Source organism: Colletotrichum costaricense, assembly GCF_030867565.1.
Source record: "Colletotrichum costaricense strain IMI 309622 chromosome Unknown Scaffold_17.1, whole genome shotgun sequence".
NCBI lineage: Eukaryota > Fungi > Ascomycota > Sordariomycetes > Glomerellales > Glomerellaceae > Colletotrichum > Colletotrichum costaricense.
This window is the reverse complement of record NW_026848246.1, coordinates 952,386-977,056: the sequence shown is the minus strand read 5'-3', so window position 1 is coordinate 977,056 and position 24,671 is coordinate 952,386. Positions and strand designations below refer to the sequence as shown.

Below are 24,671 nucleotides of genomic sequence, written 5' to 3'. Positions count from 1 at the left end.
CTAATTGCGATTGTTCGTAAAAAGAGCTGTATACATCGATGGCCCCAAGCCTTGCTCTGAAAAGAGTTTGTTAGAATCAAGTGAGGTGTCTTAACACACCTGCAGGGATTATAGTTAGGTATGGAAGGAATATTGATCTGTACCTAGCATATACAGATTTCCCACACAAGGTACGACAGGCCACGAGTGTCTAGACGTCCCGAATTCAGGTGGATGAATATGACAGACTTATCTCTCAAGTTCTGTTGGCACTGTCCAACTCTGACCTTCCAGTGCGATTTGACCATAAGTCAATAAGGAAGAACGTTTCGGCACCGCTTTCAATACTCTGAGATCGTGGAATTCTCGGCAAACAATTGTGGAGATACGTCCTCCTTAAGTTAGGAGTAACCACCAACAGCAATTCGACCTTCCGTTTCTATCTCGAGAGTAGGCCATTGCTCGTTCCGACGGGCCGTTGTAACGACCATTATGTCCTAGCTCGCGAGACCTTCGGAGCCTCCTTTATCATACTCAGCAGAGAATTTAGTTCGGTTAGCTTTGCACGAATGTGATTTGCGAGGCTATGTCTCGCGATAACAGGCACCGAGTGGATGCAAGTTTGGTCTGCCAACTTAGAACCGATCAACTTGACACATTGACGCCAAATAAAGAATCTTTCAATACGAGAGAATATTTGGGGTTCAAATACCAGTCTTATTAAGCAGATACGATCCAAATGTACAAGTAATGGAACAGAATTTCCCGGTCTCCTCCGCACCTAAATTCCAGGAAATATGAAATTGGGAGCTGGACTCGGCGTCCGTCCTCTTGTATTTCCTGATTTCAGCGATGATCTAGGTGCAAGCACTCCAGCCTCCCACCGGCACAGACTTCCTGGCCGTATTTCATACCACCCATACTCTCACCACTGGCATTAAGCAGCTGCCAGTTTCGGCTGCCCGCATTCTCGCATCATTTGATATTCCATGATACTGGCACTCGCAGTGACACTAGCCGCAGTTCATAAACTTGGGAAGAGGGGGGCACTCATCACCTATTGTCAGTAGCGTAGCACTCTGGGCTCCCACATTCTATCTGTTGAATTTCGAGCACTCGGTACAAGGGGTGGATATAGAAGACAGTCAGGACCAAACAAGCGGCCATTCCACTCAAAACCTTTACCTAGCGGTCCTTTTGGGCTTCTACTACTTCGTCCTCTTTCCTTCTCCATACGCAGAAGTCACAGACGCGATATTGGCCCTTACCACCAAAGGTCCGATCGCATGCTGACGTATATACCATGGCAATTAAACTGAAGCTGAGAATGAATGGATGAGGTAGTGAATAGACTATGACCTTCGTAGAATATCGCCGGATCCTATCCTTTCGGCTTTTGCGGCGCTCTCTCGCTCTATCTAGAAATCAAAATAGTGTGTCGAAGCCACTGAATGAGACAGGCCTACAAAAAGTCTCGTCCAACAACCAATCCATGTACGGCTGACCAGTCAAGACTCGCGAGACCAAGTCAACTATGACCAAAACTCCAATATGGTCATCAGGTCACTGCCTTACTAAGACAAAGGACGCATATAAAAGTGCAACATCGGCATATTTTCTCCCTCAATACATTCGAAACTGCATTTCCGGAAACCCCCAACGAAAAAAACATCTTTTTGGACTGCGTCACCACCCCCGCGCAACATGGCAGCTCCAGCTGATTATTCGGTTGACCCCTCAACTAACCCGGCTTCTTGGCCGACCCCGCATCAAACTGTCGAGCAGGCAAATATTAGCAAAGTTAATGTTGACTTCATTAACACAAACACGATCGGCGACTCGGACTTTCACAGCCTGCGCATCGGCGCCGAGGGACACGTTCCTCTCTTGCGGCAGGTGAATAGGCACGTGACTCGTGGTCTTTATCAACTGATCAGCCTCAATATTACGGAGTACTCGTGCGTGATGGTTGTGTCGACGGTGAAGACGCGGAACGAACTATTGGAAGAGGGCTTTCCATGGGACAACCAAGACCCTCAGCTTGAAGCAGCGCCAGAATCGATTCTAATGACCACTCCAGTGCTCTACCATGTCAACCTGTCGACCCATTGCGACCCGATTAGATGGCCGAACGGGACCACAGGGTACATCGACATTAGCAAGGTTGACATAATCTACGTTAACGTGAACGGCGATTCGGACTTCTACATGCTACGCACTGGCACCAATGAACACGTTCACCATGTCGTCACGCAGGTGACTAAACACCTGGCTCGTGGTATCTACCATTTAATCAGTCTTAATGCGACGGAGCACTCGTGCGTGGTGGTCATATCAACAAGAAAGAAGAGAAGTGAACTATCAGAAGGAGGCTTCCCGTGGGACAACAGAATTGGCCCTCAGCCTGGAGTTGGGTCGAAATGATATGTTCCGTTGTGTGTCTGGATCTGAAACAGTCTCGACATGGCATATGCTGGAAGTCTGCTTTGCAACACAAATCGGTTGCATACCTAGTTAAGTACTAAAGAGAAAGCAATCAACATTCGCATCACAGTCCTGGACCAAACACTATACTGATTGGTCCCTTTGTTGAGTTTTTGTTGATTCTTGACGGGTTCTTGATTCAGCAGTCATAGTATTTTGAGTAAGTAGGTCATGTCCCAGCGCTACCCGTAACGCTGTGCGTTACTGCCCCTTACTGCAAAGAATCAAGCCACCTTCTGCATAGATGGCTCCTACTTCATTCTTGCTTTGTAATAAATCGCACTAGGCATCTTCACAATCATCTCCAGGATCGAAAAATTACAAGTCTGAACTTAGTATCCTTAACCAAAAGAGTCAACTTCATGTTCTCTTTGGTTCGTTTCGATGACGCGGGCTGCTCCCCAAGTTCCCAAGGCACCCGATGGGAAATTATGAATGCAATGTTAGTAGGGTCTCCGGTAGATAACATTAATTTGCCCGATCTTAGCAACCATGCATGAAATATTTTCTTTGCTTACTTTGTATTAGGTGGTAAAGAGAGTGATGTTTCTCAGCAGGTCCGTCTTTTACCCCCTATCACTACGCCGCTTTGAAACATTTTAGACCGGGTCGAGGCCTGAGTCTCTAATGATTCCCCATCAGAGAACTTGATCGACGTCCTTTTGCAGATTAACTGGTCGAGAAGCTAGATGGTCAATCCATAGGAAAATTTCCCATCACCCCGGTTGTCAGTCCGCATTCACGAACTCGGCTGCTCTCTACACATTGTCTCCATACGTAGATATGATTGCTCAGTAAATTTGACTTATGAAATTTTCCGTGCACGTTTTTAGGGTGGTGGTTCAACTATGGACATTCTACTACTAGAGTATGCCACCGAGGCACTTATGCATTGCGAGGGTCGTTGGGAATTCGAGCGCCACGAGCCCCTTTCGACTTGCTGTGCAGGATGTGCGATGGCGTAGAGGTTTCTGAAGTAGACAATTCCAGGCTTACCGAAGAGAACACACTTCCCAGGATTGAAGCAGGAACCACACACTGTCTTTCGATTCTGGTATACATCCCAAACCCCAGATGCTCTTCCATTGAGACTTGAGTGTGCGTGCCACATACCTTAGCCCTTAGGGAAACCTACCTGAGTGGTGGAATGAATATTTGGTGGCGTTTACCAAGGCTGGGCAAACTATGTTTTGTCTTGGCCTTCGGCCTAAGTCGACCGAGGTGTGCCTTGACCTGACAAATGGAACCCGAGGGATTCCTCGTCATCTCCAACTTGCGTAAGTACCTCGGTTTAGTGTCTACATCCGACTAACAATGAGGACCTTTGTGAGAGCAGAATCAAGTGTCACAGCTGCTTCGGTGCTGTCACGCATGTAGAGGACACAGATATTGCTGAATCGGCTGTGTCCGAGTAAGGTACCTAATGAAGTGACAAAGTGCCACGGTCTGCTCAGACCATATGCCAGCGTGCGGATAACAGGTTGCAGTCACCGTCAGAAAAAGCGGGGAATGAACCAGAACTTCGGATCGGAAGTGTCACCTCCACCCCCCGCGTTACCCCAGCAAAAGTCCCCAGGCGGAGGGCGCATCAGGCCAATAGAGTCGCATAGCAGTAACAGTTCAGTCAGTCGTTGCCCGCCCTTTGTTGCGCAACATTGTCTTTAATTCCACTTCGTGTCTAACCGACCCAGCACAGGCTTGATTGAAGACGCCGCATGCAGAATATGTCGCTACTTTGCCAAATATACAACTCCTTCGGGTGTTTCTGCAATGATACCGGGCTATCAGGCAGCGACAGACGTGGGCTAATCCATATTAAGTGAGTGAGTCCGATATGAAATTGCAGCTGCGGCGCAAGCGGCTTGGGAGCCAAGAAGCCAAGAAAACCTGGGCAGTGCGCTGGGCAGGCCCGACAGAGAGAAAACAGAGTTGGATTCGCTGAATCTCATGACGAACCGACATCAAATGACTTTGGGTATGTACCCTCACCATTCGCAGCAGAGCTCATGTATGAAGAGTACTACCGACCTAGGATTCAAGGTTCCCTACACAAAGACGTCGCTCAGGACAGTACGATGCTTGAATCGCTTTTCGTGAACTACAACGTCTGCACTCTGATCCTTTTGTTAAGCTGCTGCATGCAGGCGAGACACGGGCGCCATTGTACAATCAGCTTTTGGGTTGCAGTGCATAAGCATGCAGTGGTTCGTCCAGACACGCGCAAGCTGCACCACACCGTATTGAAGACAGACTGGAACGAGAGGTCAAGATCCTGGCCAATTCTTCTGGATCAATGAGGCACCTGATCCACCGGCTCAAAGGAGCTCCTCCTCTAGCCATTTTTTCATGGCCTCGGTCGAAAGATACCCCAGGATATTGTGCTCTTTCCCCGCTTCGTTTACGCATTCCCCAAAGAGACGGTTATAAACCCCATGGGGACCGTGTGGGGAAATTGAGTTCACGCAATCCAGACTCGGGGTTGAACTTGCGCGAATAACCCCAGCATTGGGGGCAGGTGGTTGGAGGACACTCCTTGGCATCTTGGCAACCAGGGGAGCCGGTCCGGACAATGGTATTCATACCTGCAAATACGCAAGTGCTTATCTTCCCCGTGTTCCGCTCCTCTGTTTCCCGGCAAGCTTCCTGCCTTGCCTACCAATATCACCTCCTGCTGTCATCTTTACACAAATCCTCAGCATAGACAAGTAGAGTGTCAAGATGGCCGACAACGAAAAGGGACTGCCTGAGACTTTGGCTAAGGCCCGGTCCGGGTCCGTCGATCATGCAGAATACGGCACATACACTCCCGATATTGCTCTGATCCAAGCTGCCGCGGCCGCCAGCGAAGAAGAGACGAGGCTGCCCCGCAAGGAGCTCATATCACGATATCTGCCAGCTGCCATTTACAGCATGCTCCTGAGTATGGCCCTGATCATGGAGGGCATGGACGTTGGTCTCGTCAACAACTTCTTTGGACAAAAGGCGTATTTGAGGAGGTTCGGTTGGCCAGATGCCAATGGCAAGCAACACATCCCGACATCATGGCAGGCTGCCATCGGCAATGGCAACAATTTGGGAAGCATCATCGGACTGCTTCTGAACGGCTGGCTTCAGTCTCGCTATGGCTCCCGACGAGTCTACATGGGTGCCATGGCACTCATGGGCGGGACAATCTTTTCACTGTTCTTCGCAGTTAACGTCCAAATGCTTTTCGCCGCCAACATCTTGTGCGGCATTCCCTGGGGCATCTTTCAGACCCTGACTACTGCATACGCTGCCGAGATTTGCCCTGCTGCTATGCGAGGATACCTCACCGCATGGGTTTCCATGTGTTGGGGATGTGGCTCCTTCCTTGCCGCCGGTGTTCTCCGTGGTTCCCTGGGACTTCAGGGAGACTTGGCATGGAAGATCCCTTACGCTCTCCAATGGGTTTGGGTGGTGCCTCTATTCACTGTTGGCTTTTTTGCCCCAGAAAGCCCATGGTACCTCGTTCGCCGTGGTCGCATCGAAGAAGCCGAGAAGTCGCTACGCCGTCTTGCACGCAAGAACTTCTATACTGAGCAGACCATGGCTCAAACATTGGCTCTCATGAGACACACTAACGAAATGGAAAAGATCGAGTCAGCTGGCGCCAGTTACCGCGACTGTTTCCATGGAACCAACTTGCGCCGCACAGGCATCGTGGCCATGGCCTGGCTTATTCAGATTCTCAATGGCCAGGCCATCTGCGCCTACGCTACCATCTTCTTGCAATCAGCCGGTATGCCAGAAGTCCGAGCATTTGACTTCAGCATGGGTATCCAGTCAGGCAATATTGTGGGCACCGCTATTGCCATTTCCCTAATGGGCAAAGTCGGGCGTCGCGTCTTCTTCTTCTGGGGTTCCTCAATCATCGGTCTCCTCATGCTCGTCATTGGCATCCTAGGCTTCATTCCAGGGAAGACCAATGTTGCTCTGGCTGTGGCTGTCGTCATGATCATTGTTAACCTGACGTTCAAACTGTCGCTGGGCCCGACAACATACACCATTGTGGGCGAAATGTCCTCCAGTCGTGTGCGTGCTCAGACCATCGTTCTCGGACGCGCTATCTACGTCGTGGGCCAAATTGTCGTACAGCAGCTCAACCCTCGCATGCTCAACTCCAGCAGTGACTCTTGGAACTGGGGTGCGAAGACTGGCTTGTTCTACTTCGGACTTTGCTGCCTTTGGGCTGTACTGATCTTCTTCTTCCTCCCTGAGACGAAGAACCGCACATTCGCAGAGCTGGACTACTTGTTCCAGAAGAGGACTCCGGCTCGCCAATTCGCGACCACACCCGTTGATTGTAGGTCAAACTTTTCTCATATTTTCATTTCACTTAGACTTCAAAATTCTCCCTTCATGGCTTGCCTACAGTTGCACCTGCTAACGCATCTCATCGTAAAGTATTCGAGTTGACCGGAGGCGATACCAGCGCCAAGAAGCTCGACGATGATGACCTCAACAGGAACGTTGGTGAGCTGCACGTGAAGGGAATCTAGATCATGATTCACGAGGATGCTATACGTCACTCATGTATATTGATAAGGTGGATCCGTAGTGGACTATTGAATAAATAACCCTAATTTGATGCAACACCATTCGATTATTCGCACATCTCTTAAGGATTGCCGTCACGTTGGCTAGGCCGTGGGCAATTTTATTGTATCCATCTTTCTCCTTCTAGGCAATGCATCCATAGTCGCCGATTTATCACATTGGTTCAACATAATAGCGGCCAGCGACGGTTCACCCTGCAAACGTCTACCCACGTTGAGCTCCGTAACGTCTTTGCATCCGCATCCTGGTGCCTCCAAACCTCACACAAAACTTCACTCGACACACAATAGCCTTTCCATCCTGACTTAGTGTAGGCTTTGTTTAGCCAAGAGCTGAACTGCGCCCTCCTCTCTGGTTTCGTCGCTTCCGCACCAGCAATGAAAGCTGGCCAAGCTGTGCCTGGCCCGAGCAACTCATTTCGACTCAAAGCATTATCAAATCCTTCCAACGCCTCCATCACCTCATCGACACTTTCTTGAAGCAGCATAGGATTGATGTTCCGGATCCTGCGATAGAAAAAAATCATCAAGGCCGGGCATAATGCCCGCACCATATGTACGTGAGGCTTCTCGGTATTCAAATCTTGCTCGTACTGTCCGTGGTATCTTGCTTTGAAGGCACACACAGCTTCTTCTAGATAGGACGCCTTTGGTTGTAGTGCTGCCATCTTGATGGCGTCAAGTTGGCTTTCATTTGGCGCAAGTTGGTCCATAACATTAGCTAGTCGTGTAATCTGGGACACAAGTCTCAGCCAGGTTTCAGGCACTCCGTATATCTGCATATACATGTCTTCCTGATCCTGTATTGCAGTTGCTAGATGTATGTCTTTGTTGGTATCCGTCATGTCATCATTGATGATATTGTGGAAAGTGGTGTCGGGATGAAGCTGGAGTGGTTCCAAGTGGAGGAAGTTATCCAGGGTAATTTCTGGGTAAACCTTTCTCAGTTGCTCTGCACTTGAAATAGCTGGCCTGAACGACGCTATTCCAGCTTGAGACTGATCGTGCGCAGGAACATGGTCTTGAGCAGTGACCCAACCATCGTTGATGCCAATTAGATCGAGTACTGGCGCTTCATCGTGGAAAGTTTTAGTGCTTTCCGAGACTATCCTCATCCAGGCGTAAATGTTGTGTAACAGTCGTGCTCGACGTGATAGCTTTGACTTTCGCAACCCGCGAGTACGGATTAGCCTCTCCATTTCTACAAGATATCGACATGTATCTTGTTCGTTACCAGATAATAACTAAACGGAGTTAGCAGAAGATCGAATAAATAGAGAACACTTACGGCGGTTGCAAGAATAGCTGCGGCGGCCATCAGTTGTTCTTTGTACTTGGCTTTCTTTGGGGCGGCAGACTCCTCCTCCAAGCTGAGCTTCAGGTGGAACTTGGCACAATCATATGTCCTCTCAGATAGACGTTTCCAGTACCCTTCGGGCTTCTCCATCTCTGGGAAGCTCTTTGAATTGAGTGAAAGATGGAATGCGGATACCGCGATGAGGGCGTAAAGGTTCGACAAGTTGGCGTGTCGAATACCGTGACTGGGTATTTTAAGAATAGTAAGCTGGCTGAGTGTGACGATGGCAGAAGGAAAATTCAAAATCCTCCATGCAGACTTCTCGTTGATCGGTAGCGAGCCCATTTGGTTTATGACTTCATCGTAAAAGTGTTTCAAAAGTATCGGAGCATCCGCAACTAGATCATCGTTCAGCTCTGGAAAGACACTAGGCCGTACCCTGCTGAACCCTCGAGTTTCCGTCATCTGCTGGTTGATCGTTTCACCGATTGTCCAATCATCTAGGATAGTGTGTGGTCCATGGTTGGAACATGAAACTTCGTCAATGGAGTAGCCCGGAAGGGGAGAATGGTTCACTTCGGCATTCCAGGTGAACAAGTCCCCCCATTGAAGGACTTCTAGAGAGCTCGAGAGAAGCTCGTCAAGAGGGTCAGACACGGTGAGTTCATTCAGAATGAGATCGCAGCTTCCGGCGACATCGGCCGTTGCGAAATCAGTGGCTCGCATAGACTTGCCCAGGTTCGATGGTGAGACGGTGCCTTCCGGAAAAGACAGGTTGTCGCATTTGTCGACAGCGCGTTCCTCCACCACTGGGATGCTTGTCTTCGCACCCAGACCGACTTCAGACTCTCCGTCTGGAACTTGATATACTCCGTGAAACACATTGAAAGGACCAATGGCAATCTCCATTTCCTCCCTAGATTCCACTGATTTGGCCTCGTTCTCGATTTTGGAAATGGCTTCGTTGACAGTAGAAGGCAAGCTCGCAACGAGAGAAATACTCATCACCTTTCTCAAATCATCTGTTCTCCTTCCTAGTCAGCTTCACAATATCCATGTTGAGATCATAACAGCCCTCAGACTCACCAGAATATAGGTAACGCCGAGAATACTGCGTAGCTTCGTTTGCAGGAGGAACCGCCGTGCTTAAGTCATCTGGACCGTTTACTAAAACCCAGCGAAGGACCGCTTTGAAATCGCACTTTAAGCCTGAGATGCAACATCGTTTACACCTTGGTGTAGTCTGGTCGCATTTCAGGTGACGTTTCCTGCATGTCTTGCATCCTTCAAAAGAATGTGCGCTCCTGGATCTCGACGTGTGCATGATGCGATCAATATTATACGAACCAGGTTATGCCGTCGACCTCTAGAGGATGAACCGCGAGCGGCTGTTCGTCAGAAAGCAGATAGCAAAGGTTGGAACGGCAATAAGGAAATGTTAATTTGTCGATATCCTCCGGCGTTTATAGGGCACACACGGGCAGCATGGATTCCGGGGCATTAGGTTATCTATTTTATACCTTATGTTACCGGCTAATAGGTCCGTAACATGCGTAATATCAGCAAGCTTCCGCGGGAGCGACTGGCAACAAGTACGATGCTTTTCGTTAGTTGCTGCCCCAATCGCAATTGCACTGCTGGTCAAGATAATAAGATTGATCGATGAAATGCGAGAGACGATCGTGGACCATTGTGATCATTTTCTCATTTCGTACAAAATCGGGACTAACGTTCAGCTACTTTACCTGTGAGATTTTGACAATCTTGATTATACAGTAGTTACATGGAACAAGAGGACATAGGCCAGATTGTTTGTAACTCTCCCGTAGGGTCTAGGCTAAAGTGGAAAGTGACCCCGAAGCTATCGCTGGATTGGGTTAAACCAGCTCCACACACCCGAGAGGGCCGCATCCTTGAGATCTCGGCAGCTTTGCTCTGTTTCCCAAGCAGAGCCTATAATCGTCCAAACAACCATCGCTGCGATATGAGCTAGCCAAATAGCTTCGCAATTCTCCTGTTGTTCCACTCCCATGAAGTAACATCATCATAATGGCATGGGGTAGCTTCGGTGACAAACTCCTTGATGGGAAGCAGGGATGCAAGGCGATTCGGCTTGACGAAATACGCAATGGAGTATCGTTCGGGGATCTCAATATTGTCGCCAGCTTTAATTGCCGGTGGATACGTGACACGATGGCAAGCAGCACGGAATGTGTCATTAGTCAGGCGTTGAAGAGAGTCGCCAATGTTGAGGATGATGTCGGTGGGTGCCAAGGATTCCACGCTCCGGAATACGCCAGGTTCGTTCTGGTCCTCCACTTGAAGACCTCCCACGGAGTCTTGAAACAGCATGGTGATCGTTCCAAAGTCGGTGTGCTCGGCAATGCGCGTCGCTGTACCGTCCGCAAGCTCCATGGCGGGAATCGCCGGATAATGAAGAAGACGAAACTCGTTCTCCGCACGATTATGAAGTGCCCTGAGGTAGTCTTCCGAAACACCGAGAGCAATCGCAAGAGCGGACAGAAGATGCAATTCGGTTTTGTACGCCTTCTCATAGAAGTATTCCATGAACTTTCGGAGTCCAGGAAGGCTCTCTTCAGGTACCCAAAGATTGTCTACAAGATCGTCGTGCGAACTGCCCATGTCCAGAGTCTCCTTAGCAACTATGTTAGTCAATTGAGCATATGGCGTCTCCTGTCTGGCAGTATGGATTACCTTTATATCGCGAGTCTTGCCTGGCCCTAAGCCCTTCTCGTAGCCACTGATATTTGCAACATTCTCTTGACCAACAAAGCTATATCCTCTGTTCGGATTGGCTTGAGGCGGGTGCTTGGCTTTCATCTTTTCCTCATGGGGCAAAGCAAAGAATTTTCGACTCTATTGTGACGGTCAGCCTTCATGTCATCTACTCCATATTACTTCGAGCCTACCATATCAAATAGTTTGTGTATGTCCTCTGCTGGTATACCGTGATTTTGAATCTTGACGCCGCCTCGCGACTTGAGCAACCGAAGTAGCTCGTTGCAAAACCGTCGTTTCTGCTCCTCTGTTCCAAAGAACAGAGACATGTCGAGTGTAGCACCTTTGTCGTCCATGATTAATAGTATAAGCTAGGCTTGGGATACACGCCAGTATTGAGAAGTTCGGGCTGGCTTGGAGGCTGATCTAGTCTGACCGATTTGGATGAGGTGAAAGGAAATAAGTTCGACTGGGAACGTCGAGCTATTATATACTGTTTCTCTGTACACATTATCGAGGTGATATCTGGATCTTCATAGCCATGTTTTCTATTTTGTTAAGTAAAGCCGAGTCAAATGCCCACACAAGGGGCTATGTCAGAGTCGCAGGTCAGTATCTGAATTCACCCATACTTTAGGTGAAATATGGGCAAATATCCTACGAAACAGCTTTGCGATCTTGTTAGATTGCAGCCGGAATTCGCCTATCAGTTTTGGGCGTGAATCAACAAGCGCAAGAGAAGCCGATGTTGGACTACCTTAATTGTCGGAAACAGCGTTGTGGTCGTTCACTTTCAATCCCTTTGGGATACCTCAGTAAAGTGGGCCGGAGCAGACCTAGCTAGGTGGGCAGGAGAACCCGGGCCCCGCAGGCCAGCCAGGTCCGATAAGGCGTAAAAAGCGGCAAGTGTGCCCGACATGGAATTCATCTTCCCCCAATCTCGATGTTGTGTGCCATGTGCGACTTTAGTCCCTTCCCGTGAGGGCTATGTTCAAGTCTGTGTTGTGCCTGTCCGATAAGCTACGCCCCCATTCGCCCTCCGCACGTTCACAACAGCAACATCCACAGTGGGTTGCTGCCATAAGCAGCAAAAGCATCTCCATGTGCAATTAAAGGTCGTGAACAATACGCATTGCTCCGAGATCAGAACAGCAACTTGATCAGGTCTATGTAATGATGATGGTATCTCGCTACAACCAGAGACAATTCAATCCTATTCGCAGACTAGCGTCCTAGGCCATTTCATTTGCGAATGAGAAATGAGGGAGCAACTTCGGAAAGATATTGGTGAAGAATCACAGAGATAGGTTTCGTTCAAGGTTTATCGGAATTAACGCTCTCCAAGTATGGTCCAGTTCTCTAAGAGTATTGCCGGGCTTCAAATCTGAAGCTAGCTGCTTATTTTACTTGACGCATCAAAAGTATAACTACTCTCGGAAATATATACTCAAGATTGGAGACTGAAAACCCAGCTTTTCTCTTTGGCTAGGGCCATAAATTCGGATGTGTTCCCTAATTAGGAACTATCATGTTAATTGAACCAGCCTTAGAGATAAGTACACGATGAATGCAATGGCCTGAAATGTTTCGTGTATTTGCATGATTGATAGGCGTGAGCAAAGCGTGGCATGATCTGAAAGGATTCGCTCGGTTACATCATCCAGTGATTGTCGCAAGCCAAGCAGTCGTGTACGATGACTTATTTGTCTTACCTGCAAGATCCTCGATTTGAAGCATTCCTAGTCATCACCAACGATGCTACGTAGCGTGTATATGCTCATTTTGCAGTTAGTGTGACTCTGCCTTGCCAGATTTATCGAAGCTGCATTTCGTTGAGGTGGTCCTGAGTAAGCAACAGCAGTTTGTGGCCCAGTTGATGCAACCAGACTAGGTAAGTCCAGAACCGGGGATAGGGCTCGTATTCGCAATGCTTCGTTACCCGATCTTCGATAATCCATCTCATGGAGATGTGGAAGCTTGAAATTTTGTTTCGACTACTTTCTTTTGTGACCTGATGTTTACAAATATGACATGGCGTGGTTGCGTAAAACACCGTAACAGCTAGAGAGACTTGGAGTCTAGTACCTTGGGGTTTGAGATCTGAAATTGTAGCTACGGGTCGTCAGCGTCGCTTAGCTATGACAAGCCTTCACGCGTCTTCTGTTTGGCTCGTCTCACATAGGATCCTGAATATTTCGGGTGTTCCGGAGTGCTCATACTATTAACAGATTTGTGAAGTGTGGCGGAAGCCCCAATACGAGGCGGCACATCACAATGGAAGTCCGCTTCCTGCGTTCTCCCTTGGTGTGCAGATTCACTATCACTGGTCTTGTGATGCGTGCTTGTGGCTACGAGGAGGCTCGGAATGTAACATCTCGTAAAACGAGGCCCGCAATTGCATGTCTTTGATCGCAGATTCGGTCACTGCAGTTGAGGGTCTCTACCCTTGTGATGTCTCCCTTTTAAGAGCATAATGATCCATGACTAGGCTGATGAAGTGTTCGGAGGGAATATTTAATGACTTGATTTCCCCGTCACTCAACTCATCCTAAACATCACACCATTGTCATTCACTACTTCCGCAACTTCCCACAATTTATTCGAAGCTCTGTAGGTGTAATCCTAGTTCAAACGACATTACTTAGCGCGAAAGCTACTAACACGGAGCTAGGACACAATGCGCTTCGCAACTCTTACGCTCATCGCTCTCGCGTCAGTCGCTGTGGCTACCCCGGCTCCCCAGGCTGGTTTCCCTCCGGTGGAGGATGTCTTGATCCTCGACTTCTCTACCCGACACCAGCCCGATGGAGCGGTAGACAGCGTCGGCCTTCACATCACCGCTCATGATGCCGATAATCTCTATTGCGGGCTTACCGGGGAGGTTCTTCTTGGAGAAAAATATGCTTGCGGCAGTAGCAAATACAGCTTTGCCCTTGTAAAGGGGGTCTATGACACCTGGGGTGTTCGCATTTATCATCGCTGGGGTGTTGCGTAAGTTTCCCTGGTTCATTTCATCTTCTTCTATATCATCCACTGACTTGGAGTTCAGAAGCGGCGCCTCTGGCTACAGAGATGTCCCCACGTACTGCCACGCGGGTCCTTTGGGCTCTACGGTCTGCACCAGCCAGGGGCCTGTCAGCCTGTACATTGATGCTGTGCCCAAAGATTGGTAAAAAAGGAACAAGTCTGTCTGAGGATCTCAGATTGTTTGTTGAGAGAGATTTCACGCGATTTCTTCAAATCACAGATCCATCATGAGCCCTCACTTGGGTTATGACGATTGACGAGACACCGGGCACTGCTCCCGCCCGTTCTTCCCGATATCGCAATGCATCAAATGACTGAGAGTATTTATCTTGAATCCTATAGTTACTCAGTTTATAAAAATTCGGGACAAACCGTTTCAGCAAGGAGTGCCTCCCCCAGTACACATTGGGAGTATGGATTTCGACCCGCACCTAGAGACGTCACTCACAATATCAGGTACCTTATCAGATATGTCTTAGTCATTGAGATTGCATGAGGTTTTACATGTTTCAAGGGCGAAGAGCAAAAGCAAATCATTCGTCATTATCTTTGGAAAATTATGCCAATAATCTCTCTGATTGCCTTCGCCATTTTTGAACGGCTGTAAGGTGCTTCGAAATTTGACGATCAAATACTAGCTCGAAGTTACGGAGGCCTCAGGCCTCCTCCTCGATGAATGCTGCTTTGCGTTCTTCATCTTTCGATTCATGCATGATGTTGCTTTTCATGACTGCTTCAGAAAACGACGCTGCGTTGTTTTGCATCTGATCTCCTTGCTTTCAACTGTCGCCCAGTTACCGTCGACACTCAGTCGTTGATATGCCAGCTCCCTCACTGACGTGGTGTTGAAGTTTAGAACGTACCCACCATCTCGCTGTCTTGAGGGTTCAATGGAGGTTGCCTGAACGGCACCAGGAAGAGAAACTAGTCTGTTTGTTCCCTCCATAAGATCAAATGAGGCCCCAGCTTTTGACATGACGCGAACGTCAAACCGGGCACCGGGGCTTCGGTCTCTGGAGCAACTAACTTGGAAGCTGATCGGGTATGTGTCTTTGGGGAGGGCTTGGTCAAGCGGTGTTAGACTCATGCTAATTGCATCGTCAGAGCCAATGAAGATTGCCGAATCATTGAGGCTCATGCGTGTGGTGAAGATAGAGCGGTCCCTCGTTGTGTCATTACGTGCATGATGCACATAGAAAAGCTCTGTACCATCCAAACTTTTCCTGGTGACATCTTGCGCGCCAAATTTGATTCTGATGTCTGGAGGAGGTGATGCCACGATACTTCCGTGGCCAGTTGAGTAGATAGGGAACTCTCCGTCGGGTTTTTGGGAAAGAACAGGGTTCTTAGACGATTTCTTGAACGGCCCTAGCGGTGATTCTGCCGTTGCAAACCCAACACCGTAATTGGAAGCTTCGTAGTTGTTCGCGCTATACGTCAGCATATAAACCGACTTGTCGTCACTGCCGTTTCGTGTGATAACCGTGCTACCTTCCGACCAGCGGCGGTTCTTCTTCGTGCCATTGAACTTGACATAATCATCCACGTGGTAATTCTCCCAATCTTGTGGATCAGCGCCGTAGGAGATAACTGTCTTCCAACCGTCTTTGCGGGGAGGATCTCCAATCTCGCCAGTGCCGTTGTAGGAGGTGATGTTCGACGGCAATTCGGGAGCATTGTTCGCGTTTAGGTTTATTTGAGAAGACGCAATCTCAGGCATGGTTCGTGCAAACGGGTCATCCCACCATTCCCGGTCCAGCTCAACCACAATGATGTTGGATTCTTCGATATATTTGCCCAGAGTACTGTCCCAATTCCAATTTCGGTAGGCATTGCGTGAGGTGTACAAGTAAATCCGGCCGTCATTATCGAAGAAAATGTTGGGATCTATGGTAGGTATGTATGTGCCCTTTGGCGCAGCTTCACCTTGAGCCAGACTTTCTGGCGGCAGCATTTGCTGATCATCCATGACCAGGTTAATGTCGTGATAATCCGGATCATAGGGGTAGTAGCCGATTGGCTCTGATCGAATCTCGTTGAAAGGCCCTGTAGGCGAGCGGGAGACGGCGATTCCTAGCTTGGAAGGCTCTTCGAACTTGGAATATCGAAAATTGTCTTTGGCCAGGTCTTCCCGTAAACGACCAGCGAAAATGAAAAAGTACCATCCGGTTTTCTCGTTGTAGTAGGTTTCAGGGGCCCAGTACCAATCTCGGGCCCAGCAAGCTTGACCACCATCAATCTGTTTCATCTGATCATCGTAACAAGCTTTTAAGACGCCTCCAGGATGTTTGCTCCATGTCGAAAGGTCAGGGCTAATGTAAACCGCAAAGTGGTATCCTTCATCAGCCCCCTCGGTGGAATACGCATAGTACTGGCCCTTTTCAGAGTCGTAAAAGACGTGAGGGTCCGCGGCTGCATGGCGAGCTGAGTTGTAGAACTTGGGGCTTTGGTCATCTCCCTTGTCTGAGTCGGCGATGACGGCAAGTGGTAGTAGCGATGCCACAAGTAGAGCAGCAATGCGCCGCATATCGAGAAGAGGGTTCGGAGCTTTGAGCCAGTGGAATCTTCGGACAACAATCGACTGAGAAGATGGGCATTTTTCCAGGAGATTATAGCCATCCTCTTATACCGCTCTCCCTCGGCGCTCTGCTCGCCCCTCTTTCGAATGCGACATGCGACGAGTGCATCTTAAAAGCCCGAGCAACAGGTTACGGCAATCCTTCATCCCATCGGAAGAGTGAACCCCTTGTCCATTGTGTTGTAAACAAGGCGCGAGCCTCCCAAAGATCCACAATTCCCCCTCACATTGGTTGGTGCTTTCAGTTGGGTGCGTCATCCCTCGCCCTGGGGTACACTACTTTTCTGGTTTGGTTCCTCCGAGACGGGGTAAATGGAGGGATGGGGTAGTATTGAAGTACTGTGAGCACTGGCGAGGGGGACTCCAATTGTATGTACAGTCTAATTTACTCTCGATAGCAGAGTAAGCCTGGCAAGCTTGGCAATGTCATTCGAAGGCGTCGGCCTAAACTTTGTTCCTTTATATGTCGTCCACGAGCTGGAACTGAGAAGCCAGCAAATCTAAACCTTGCCTAACAACTTCGGATGTTATCGAGCCGAACCGTTCGAGGAGATCAGAGGACTTTGGGAGAGAGAAAGTATAGGCGCATCCTGGGACGCGCGATGCGTACAAGGCCCGAGGAAGTGTATCATTGACAGCACTACCATGTCACTCGAGTCACAAAGCATTCGGTCATGACGGGTACTGATGGGGATTTTAGTGTTGATCTCATGACAGGACCCAGGCCGGGTGATCTCTCCCCGTTGGAGCGCTTCCCGTTGACCCCGCATCTTAAGTAACTTCTCCGCCCACAGTTGGTTCAAATGCTGCTTAAGGTACCTCGTTGAAGGCTCTGGTGCTTGTCTTGATACTCGTAAGATTTGCACGGCCCGCGATTGGAACATGCTTCCCTTCTATTCTTGCCAGACTCTTCTCGGTAGTCGCTTTGGTCTTAACTTCCCTATTCGCAGTATCACGTCTTGTGAGATTTTCATCCTGAAACTAAAACTATTCATTCTCAACATATTGAGCTGGAACGAGCCACAACATCCATCATGTCTACCTATTCTTGCCCTCTAACACGGGAATCAGCCATTTGTGAATACAACTTGCCAAAACGGCGCTGGGTAAATTTGAGGGGCCAAAAGGGGCTGCGGCGTTGGTGTCCGAAGTTATTGAAGCCGCCGACTTCCGTCGTGACGAATTCAGGTAGAGCATTTGGTAGATGAATCGAAGCAGGTAATTGGGTCTTCATCACGAGTCACGACCGATTTCGGCCTTGTCATAAGTCCTCCCCCGCGATGGGCCAGGGAATGCGGGGTTCAGCCATCCCACGCTTAGGTCCGCCATGCGGGGGATGGGGCCCAGCTGATTTTCGTACCAGCACCTGTCCGCACGCCTGAAATCATTCTCGGCGCACACGCATGATATCTTTGCCGTATGCCAGGAGTTGGAAATTCAGCTGGACTTATATCCGACGCAGGGTAAACGCAGTTCCGCTCCTGCATCAAGCCGGATATTCAATGTCGCGGACTCTGATATATAGAGACTGAGGTTTGCTCCATTTCAGCGTACAATTAGGGTGGAGCAAGGCTCCTGCGTCCGGTCATTTGAGTGAATTCTGACTCGAAGCACTACCCAAGTTTCCGTCCTTGCCCACTTGACTTCGCATCGTGCGCATTTCATACTTGCGAGTAGGACATTCGAAGTCATTACCAATCACCAGTTGTCCAAACATGACGAGCCACCAAGGCATAATCTCTTTTGCCATTATCGGCACCGGTCTGATTGGTCCGAGACATGCTAGGACAGTCGTTCAGAGCCCCGATGCAGAGCTTGTTGCAGTGGTCGATCCCGCGCCCGCTGGGGCTCAACTAGCAGCTGAGTTGAATGTAGCACACTTCACATCAGTCAGCGACCTTTTGCAATCGGAACATGTGCCTCAAGCTGCAATCGTTTGCACCCCAAACCACACGCACGTCGCCGTTTCGAAACAGCTTTCCTCGGGAGGCGTCCATGTGCTCGTCGAAAAGCCCATCAGCTCTGATATCCCGAGTGGCACCGAGCTACTGAGTCATCTCCAAACCACTGAGGTCAAGACACTCGTGGGCCATCATCGACGTTTCAATCCCTACATCATCAGTACAAAAAAGGTACTCGATTCGGGAGCTCTAGGCAAGATCATAGCCATTAACGGACTCTGGACCACCTACAAGCCGGGCGATTACTTCGAGGCTCCCACCGAATGGAGGCAGGGAAAGGATGGAGGAGTTGTCTTGATCAATGCAATCCACGAAATCGACCTGCTTCATCATCTCTTCGGGCCGATTACAAGAGTCCATGCGGAAAAAACGACTTCGCAGAGAGGTCATGAAGCCGAAGAAGGTGCGGCGCTCACGATTCGATTCAAATCAGGCGTTGTCGGGACATTCCTTATCTCAGACAACGTGCCATCACCCTACAACTTTGAGGCGGGAACAGGCGAGAACCCTCTTATCCCCAAGACGGGACAGAACTTTTACCAGATATTTGGCTCCGAGGGATCACTCAGCGTACCTGACTTGTCGATATGGTCATACAAGGGCACGAATAAGTCGTGGCATTCGGAGATGGCGAGAGAGAAGCTGGCGGTAGAAGATGGGGTTCCGTTTGAGCTGCAGCTTGCGCATTTCTGTCGTGTAATCCATGGCAAAGAGTCAGCTAGCTGCTCGCCGCAGGCAGGTCTTGGTGCACTGATTGTTTGCCAAGCAATCAAGGATGCATTGGAAGCAAACAGTACGATTGATATTCCGGACTATGATCTGTAGGTGAATTTGTAGTTTGAGTAGCTTGGGAGAAACAGGTAATCCAGTACAGCTTGAATAACAGTGACGGTTGCCCACACGAAGTGCATGGCTAGCATTCGACCAGGGTAAAGCATGATGCCGAAGCAGTGGTTTTGCGCATAATTAAGATGTCGTGCATCATTTATGTTTGTCTTTCTGGAAACTTGAGATGGGAAGCCAGTCAAGGAAGGATCGCAAATGGCGGGCCGCTGAATGGTTGCAGAATGTGGGTGGGGCCGGGCTCCATGGAAGGGCAGGTGGACGGATTGGCTCCTTTCCATTTCTGTCGGGGCCGCCAGCCGTCTGTCAGGTTGTGAGTGCGAAAGAGCCGATAAGGCAGGCGGCGGCCGGTTGCTTGCAGTCGTACCTACAAGTAAGGTAAGGTAAGGTAGGTAGCTAGCTAGCTGCCTGCCTGTGACGGTGGTGACATCAAAGCTGGGATGTCCCTTCCTTGGAAGACGAAAGACAAGCAAACTCAGGCAGGAACGGAGAGGCCCCTTTCTGCGCTTTAGCCATCTGTTTTTTTTCTCTGTTTCCCTCCGTTGCGCTTTCCCAACTTTTGCATTCCATTTCCTGATATCAGTCAGACCTGTTCCTTCGGTCTCTCTTCGCTTCTTGTCCTTTCACGCCAGTACCAGTCATCTTGCATTGGGCTCAGTCCGTCACTTTAGCGCCAGCAACGGACCCCGCGATAATTGCCTTGCTTCGTCCACCAACTCTCTCCCTGCACTCTGCGTGTTTTGCCCCGCTCCACGAGAAAGCTATTCTGTCGCAATCGTCCTCCGCGAAACGAGAACAGACATACAATAGAGCTCCTTTCACATCTCCGAGCGATTTTACAAGCATGTCTTCCGCAGCTCCCCACAGCAACAAAAGTGCCTCCAGCACCAATGGCGAGGTGGACATCAAGAGTAGGTTCACTGGGCCTACGCGGCTGTCCTCTTGCCATCCTTTGCTGACCCTTTGCGTAGATTTGGGTCACGTCGAAACCCCCAAAGTTGAAGGAACATGGACCGTCGAGAAGGCTCTTGAAATCTCTCCAGGCACTGCAGGACCTGCGGACGCCGGCTCACCGCTCCCTTACTTCCATCTGATTGAGCGCCTCAAGACAACCAAGCGGGAGGGTTGGCGCCGTTTTGGCATCGCGAGGTTGGTACCCCACGTCGCAAATCATCGCAAGGTATACAGATGTCGATGTTCGCTAACGCAAGGGCCTTGACAGAGGAGAATCTATCGCTGACCACATGTACCGCATGTCCCTTTTATCAATGCTCGCCCCGCCTGCCCTTGCGCCCCGTCTCGATCTCGCGCGATGCATGAAGATGTGCCTGATACACGACATGGCCGAGTCTCTGGTTGGAGACATCACACCCGTCGATGGCGTGGCGAAGCCCGAGAAGAACAGACGTGAGGCCGAGACGATGGACTTTATTACCAAGAACCTTCTTGGCAGTGTCTACGGCGGTATCCCAGGTGCCGAGATTCGCGAGATCTGGCAAGAGTACGAGGACTCCCAGACCCTCAACAGCCACTACGTACACGATCTGGACAAGATGGAGCTGCTTCTCCAGATGATGGAGTATGAGAAGCGCGGCCAGGGCAAGCTTGACCTGGGCGAATTCGCATACGTCGCGACCAAGTTCACATTACCCGAGACCAAGGAATGGGCGGACGCTCTGCTCAAGGAGCGCGAACATTTCTGGGGCACCCAGCAGCACGTCCACGGCGAGGATGGTATCGAAGGCGGCGTCCAGGAAGACCGGCGACAGCAGCAAGATGATTACTACGAGCGCAAATGATGCACGCGCCGAATAGATGATTGATGAGCGCTATGCACAGTGGTTCCGTACTTAAGTACAGATACGTGGGACTGTGAAACCTGCCAGCGGTGTTGGCCACCCTGAACCTAGACGCCATTACGTTGCGAAGGTCAGACTCTGAAATCGCGGAGGGAAAATCGAGTTACGGGTCCTGGCACAAGTTGCTTGCATTACATGGTGTTGCATGTAGCATATGATAGATAATACCTAGATCTTAGAGAAAAGCTAGGCCAACGATGATGATTTTATCAATATGAATTAAGGAGTATGCGCGTCACGCGTGAGGTTCCCGGGTGTGAGTACTTCCCGATACCGACGGCAGGCCCTGGGTCACCGCCCCGTTGTGCTGCCCCTCTGTTTACATTCTTGCTGAGCCACGCGCTTGGACCTTCAGATGATCAGCCACCCCAGCAACCGATGGCGCCTTCCTTCTTTGAGACAGCTACAAGTCCTTTCGCTTAACCAAAAAAAAAAAAAAAAAAAAAAAAAAAAAGAGGCTGGCTTTTTCCCTCCCCTGGGATTTTCCGGGGGAAAGGTACAGTGCAGGGAACCTTGAAGGAGCCGTCGCGAGACCCTGAGAAATATTAATTTTAATGTCAGCTTGACACTGACAGACGTGCATCACCGGGTGGTGCGGAAAGGCAAAGCGAACGGAACAAGATGACACGATATGCAGCTATACTGTTAGGCTCACTGTATTAAGACAGAAAAAACGGGTGCACCTCCATAAACCCCCTTGCCCAACATCCTTCCTTGCCAACCTCCCATCCCTCTTCGCCTCGTCTGAGTTTTAGTGTCGACTTTTGATTCAGGGACTGGCGGCGGATACGCATACATTCGCCGATACTCCGTACAATTATTGTGCTGTCGGTGTGCCTTCCCTTCATCGCGTCTTCTTTTCTTTTTACCATCTGCATCGATCGACGTTGGTTTTCATTCCGATACTGAGTATCCGTACCTAAGTACAGGCTAACCATTTCTACCTCATACAGCACATCTCCAGACTCTCGGTACCTACCTATTCCCTTAGTACCTTTCTTTCCCTTGCGTTCTTCCAAAGAAGCGCATGACAAACTCGACGTCACCCTGAGCGCCATCACTTTTTCTCAGGGTCTAGACCAACCAACCGACACACGCTCGACATCCAATCAAGACACTCATCATCAACGGCTGTTGCCGGCACTCGAAGCTCTCCCCAACGCCAGGACCGAGCTTGTTGGTTGCCCATAGCTGTTCCTTGCTACTTTCCAGGTCACCCAACCTATTTCGCCCCAGGGACCCCCCCAAAAAACAACTTGACCGCGCCGCTCTTCTCCAACCCGACCACAGCTGCCTGCCGACACATCAACGCATAGGCCGAGTAAGCACGCGCGCATTGTCAACACGGGAATCCTTCTTCGCTTCATCTTCGAGCGCTTCCTTCCCCCATCTGACAGCGCTCGCCTGCTGCCAGCCATCGCACGGCCTGTTGCACGACGAACAACCAACGAGCCAGCGCACCACGACTCGTCTTCTGCACACCACCCGACACCCGAGACTCAGGCCTGGGATTTAGCTTCCGGATCGATCATGAGCTTTCGTTTAGGCTTTGCGACATTGTGAATCACCACACAAACACCACAACAGTCACCGCTTCCGCCCGACCCCTTGCCGTGGTTCCCGCAACTCCTTACCCTGCCTCACCCGTGAGCCCTTCGAGATCCCTTGTTCCGTCGCCCTGGCCTCCGACGCCTGTACCGACCTGCACCATGGCCTTCACATCCCAGTACCGAATGCCCGGTACCTACTTTGACGCACAACCCGCCGGAGTTCACCCTGGCGTCTTCCGACCACCCACTTCCCCCTCCGCCGGTTCTTCCTACTGTTTCGCCAGAGCAAATAGCTACCACGCCGAAGCAAATACACCTTCAGCTCAGGCAAAAAGGAAACGGCGCAACAATGCCTCCCGCGAAGCTACTCCGTTGAATGAATGGAACGATGGCAACATGAATCTAGACAGCTCGAGCGAACTCCCTAAACACGAGACACCTTTACCGATCCGAGAAGCCCGATACACGCTGGCTGGCCAGCTCGAGACACCTGGTGCCGGCGTCAACACGCCTTACGACAACGGTAACTTGGATGAGAGCATGTACTCAGACGGCGATTATCGAAGAGCCTTGGGATCAAAACGACCACACGAAGAGATGGAATCGCCTATTCCAGGCCAGCCGACTGTACTGGTCCAGCCTAGCCATCCAGTCGCCGGCGGCTGGAGTCGCTTTGCGTTCAACACTATTGGTGGGGTCGTAGGCAAAGTCTGGGAATTCTGCAAGGCTGGGGCCTTCATTGGCTTCTCTGCTGGGGGTGGCAAGGCTTATACCATTGATGGCCAGAGCATCCGTCCCTCTTCAGCTGCTACATCAGCTTTGTCTGCGCCCCAGCTAGAACCATCCGAGAAGTTCAACGAAAAATACGAATGGAGACAACAGCAAAGTCCCCAAAACTTGGATACCCCCGTTGGAGATACCACGCCGCCCGGAGGTTTCCCTCAGCCCCTCTTCACATCGTATGCCCGGGAGCCAGACCAAGCCCTGAACCCCGAACCCGAGGTTAGGGTCGAGGTCGAGGCCACACCTTCGCGACCCGCCGTAAAACGCCGACAGACGAGTGCTGGGAATCATGATGAGTTGCGAAACTGGGTTGTGGTGGACGAGTCAGCGCCAGGCAATAGGCCAGTTTCGAGGGCATCGATGCGACCAGCATCCCGCAACATGCGCCCTTCCCTAGTCACAGGCCGGAGGATTAGTGTTCCCAAGCCCCGTCTCAGCTCGATCCCGATCCACAACCGCCGCCAATCTACGGCTAGCCACGAATGCAATGCTCCGGACACCGCACCACTGTCATATCAGGAACCAGCAAGCTTCGCTAGTGTGAGGTCTCCGGAGCCGCCGAGGACCTTGACCGGGCCCTCACCGAGCCGAATCCCACTTCCAATGCAGTCTGCCGGCTCGAGCCCGAACCCGTTCGCGAAGACGACCGTCTCGGCCCGGCGTCAGAGTGCCATTCCGTCACCGGCACAATCTTTAATGAGCCCACCTATACGCTCGCATCGCCGCTCCAATAGCAGTGCCTCAGCAGCATCACCTCGCGGTAAACTCAAGGAATTCGGGGTGGACTCCATCCGCGCGAGCCCTCGGCTCGACGTGGAAGCCAAGAAGTTGGCAGCCAGACGAATCAAAGATGAACATGACACCGATGCGAGGATTAATGATTTCAACCAGAGGCTCAAGGAGATGATTCGCCAAGGCAGGGAGGCTCTTGGCACCAAGGTCGAGGTGGATGACGATGGATGCGGCTGGGAGGATGACTGAAAGAGAGTACTTT

At 50.4% G+C, this 24,671-nt stretch overlaps 11 protein-coding genes across 11 annotated transcripts; 7 read left to right on the top strand and 4 right to left on the bottom strand.

Annotated features, from left to right (window-relative positions):
• Window positions 1–1,683: 1,683 nt before the first annotated feature.
• CCOS01_13530 (uncharacterized protein) lies at window positions 1,684–2,403 on the top strand (the record flags this gene model as incomplete). The annotated part of the gene is made up of 1 exon (XM_060461676.1): window positions 1,684–2,403. One exon carries the CDS (start codon window positions 1,684–1,686, stop codon window positions 2,401–2,403), a length of 720 nt encoding a protein of 239 aa, XP_060308104.1.
• A 2,778-nt stretch (window positions 2,404–5,181) lies between these two features.
• CCOS01_13529 (uncharacterized protein) lies at window positions 5,182–6,983 on the top strand (the record flags this gene model as incomplete). The annotated part of the gene is made up of 2 exons (XM_060461675.1): window positions 5,182–6,787; window positions 6,889–6,983. The coding sequence occupies 2 exons, from the start codon at window positions 5,182–5,184 to the stop codon at window positions 6,981–6,983; spliced, it is 1,701 nt and encodes a 566-aa protein (XP_060308103.1).
• A 778-nt stretch (window positions 6,984–7,761) lies between these two features.
• Window positions 7,762–9,342, bottom strand: CCOS01_13528 (uncharacterized protein; the record flags this gene model as incomplete). The annotated part of the gene is made up of 3 exons (XM_060461674.1): window positions 7,762–7,774; window positions 7,827–8,203; window positions 8,329–9,342. 3 exons carry the CDS (start codon window positions 9,340–9,342, stop codon window positions 7,762–7,764), a joined length of 1,404 nt encoding a protein of 467 aa, XP_060308102.1.
• A 984-nt stretch (window positions 9,343–10,326) lies between these two features.
• On the bottom strand, window positions 10,327–11,432 carry CCOS01_13527 (uncharacterized protein; the record flags this gene model as incomplete). Its single annotated transcript, XM_060461673.1, has 2 exons — window positions 10,327–11,214; window positions 11,268–11,432. 2 exons carry the CDS (start codon window positions 11,430–11,432, stop codon window positions 10,327–10,329), a joined length of 1,053 nt encoding a protein of 350 aa, XP_060308101.1.
• Window positions 11,433–13,753: 2,321 nt separating this feature from the next.
• CCOS01_13525 (uncharacterized protein) lies at window positions 13,754–14,249 on the top strand (the record flags this gene model as incomplete). The annotated part of the gene is made up of 2 exons (XM_060461671.1): window positions 13,754–14,067; window positions 14,126–14,249. 2 exons carry the CDS (start codon window positions 13,754–13,756, stop codon window positions 14,247–14,249), a joined length of 438 nt encoding a protein of 145 aa, XP_060308099.1.
• Window positions 13,790–14,053, bottom strand: CCOS01_13526 (uncharacterized protein; the record flags this gene model as incomplete). The annotated part of the gene is made up of 1 exon (XM_060461672.1): window positions 13,790–14,053. The coding sequence occupies one exon, from the start codon at window positions 14,051–14,053 to the stop codon at window positions 13,790–13,792; it is 264 nt and encodes an 87-aa protein (XP_060308100.1).
• A 578-nt stretch (window positions 14,250–14,827) lies between the features above and the next one.
• CCOS01_13524 (beta-xylosidase) lies at window positions 14,828–16,630 on the bottom strand (the record flags this gene model as incomplete). The annotated part of the gene is made up of 1 exon (XM_060461670.1): window positions 14,828–16,630. The coding sequence occupies one exon, from the start codon at window positions 16,628–16,630 to the stop codon at window positions 14,828–14,830; it is 1,803 nt and encodes a 600-aa protein (XP_060308098.1).
• Window positions 16,631–18,396: 1,766 nt separating this feature from the next.
• On the top strand, window positions 18,397–19,467 carry CCOS01_13523 (uncharacterized protein; the record flags this gene model as incomplete). Its single annotated transcript, XM_060461669.1, has 1 exon — window positions 18,397–19,467. One exon carries the CDS (start codon window positions 18,397–18,399, stop codon window positions 19,465–19,467), a length of 1,071 nt encoding a protein of 356 aa, XP_060308097.1.
• An 862-nt stretch (window positions 19,468–20,329) lies between these two features.
• CCOS01_13522 (HD domain-containing protein) lies at window positions 20,330–21,284 on the top strand (the record flags this gene model as incomplete). The annotated part of the gene is made up of 3 exons (XM_060461668.1): window positions 20,330–20,396; window positions 20,457–20,634; window positions 20,708–21,284. 3 exons carry the CDS (start codon window positions 20,330–20,332, stop codon window positions 21,282–21,284), a joined length of 822 nt encoding a protein of 273 aa, XP_060308096.1.
• Window positions 21,285–21,572: 288 nt separating this feature from the next.
• Window positions 21,573–21,767, top strand: CCOS01_13521 (uncharacterized protein; the record flags this gene model as incomplete). The annotated part of the gene is made up of 1 exon (XM_060461667.1): window positions 21,573–21,767. The coding sequence occupies one exon, from the start codon at window positions 21,573–21,575 to the stop codon at window positions 21,765–21,767; it is 195 nt and encodes a 64-aa protein (XP_060308095.1).
• A 1,286-nt stretch (window positions 21,768–23,053) lies between these two features.
• CCOS01_13520 (uncharacterized protein) lies at window positions 23,054–24,658 on the top strand (the record flags this gene model as incomplete). Its single annotated transcript, XM_060461666.1, has 1 exon — window positions 23,054–24,658. The coding sequence occupies one exon, from the start codon at window positions 23,054–23,056 to the stop codon at window positions 24,656–24,658; it is 1,605 nt and encodes a 534-aa protein (XP_060308094.1).
• Between the last annotated feature and the right edge of the window lie 13 nt (window positions 24,659–24,671).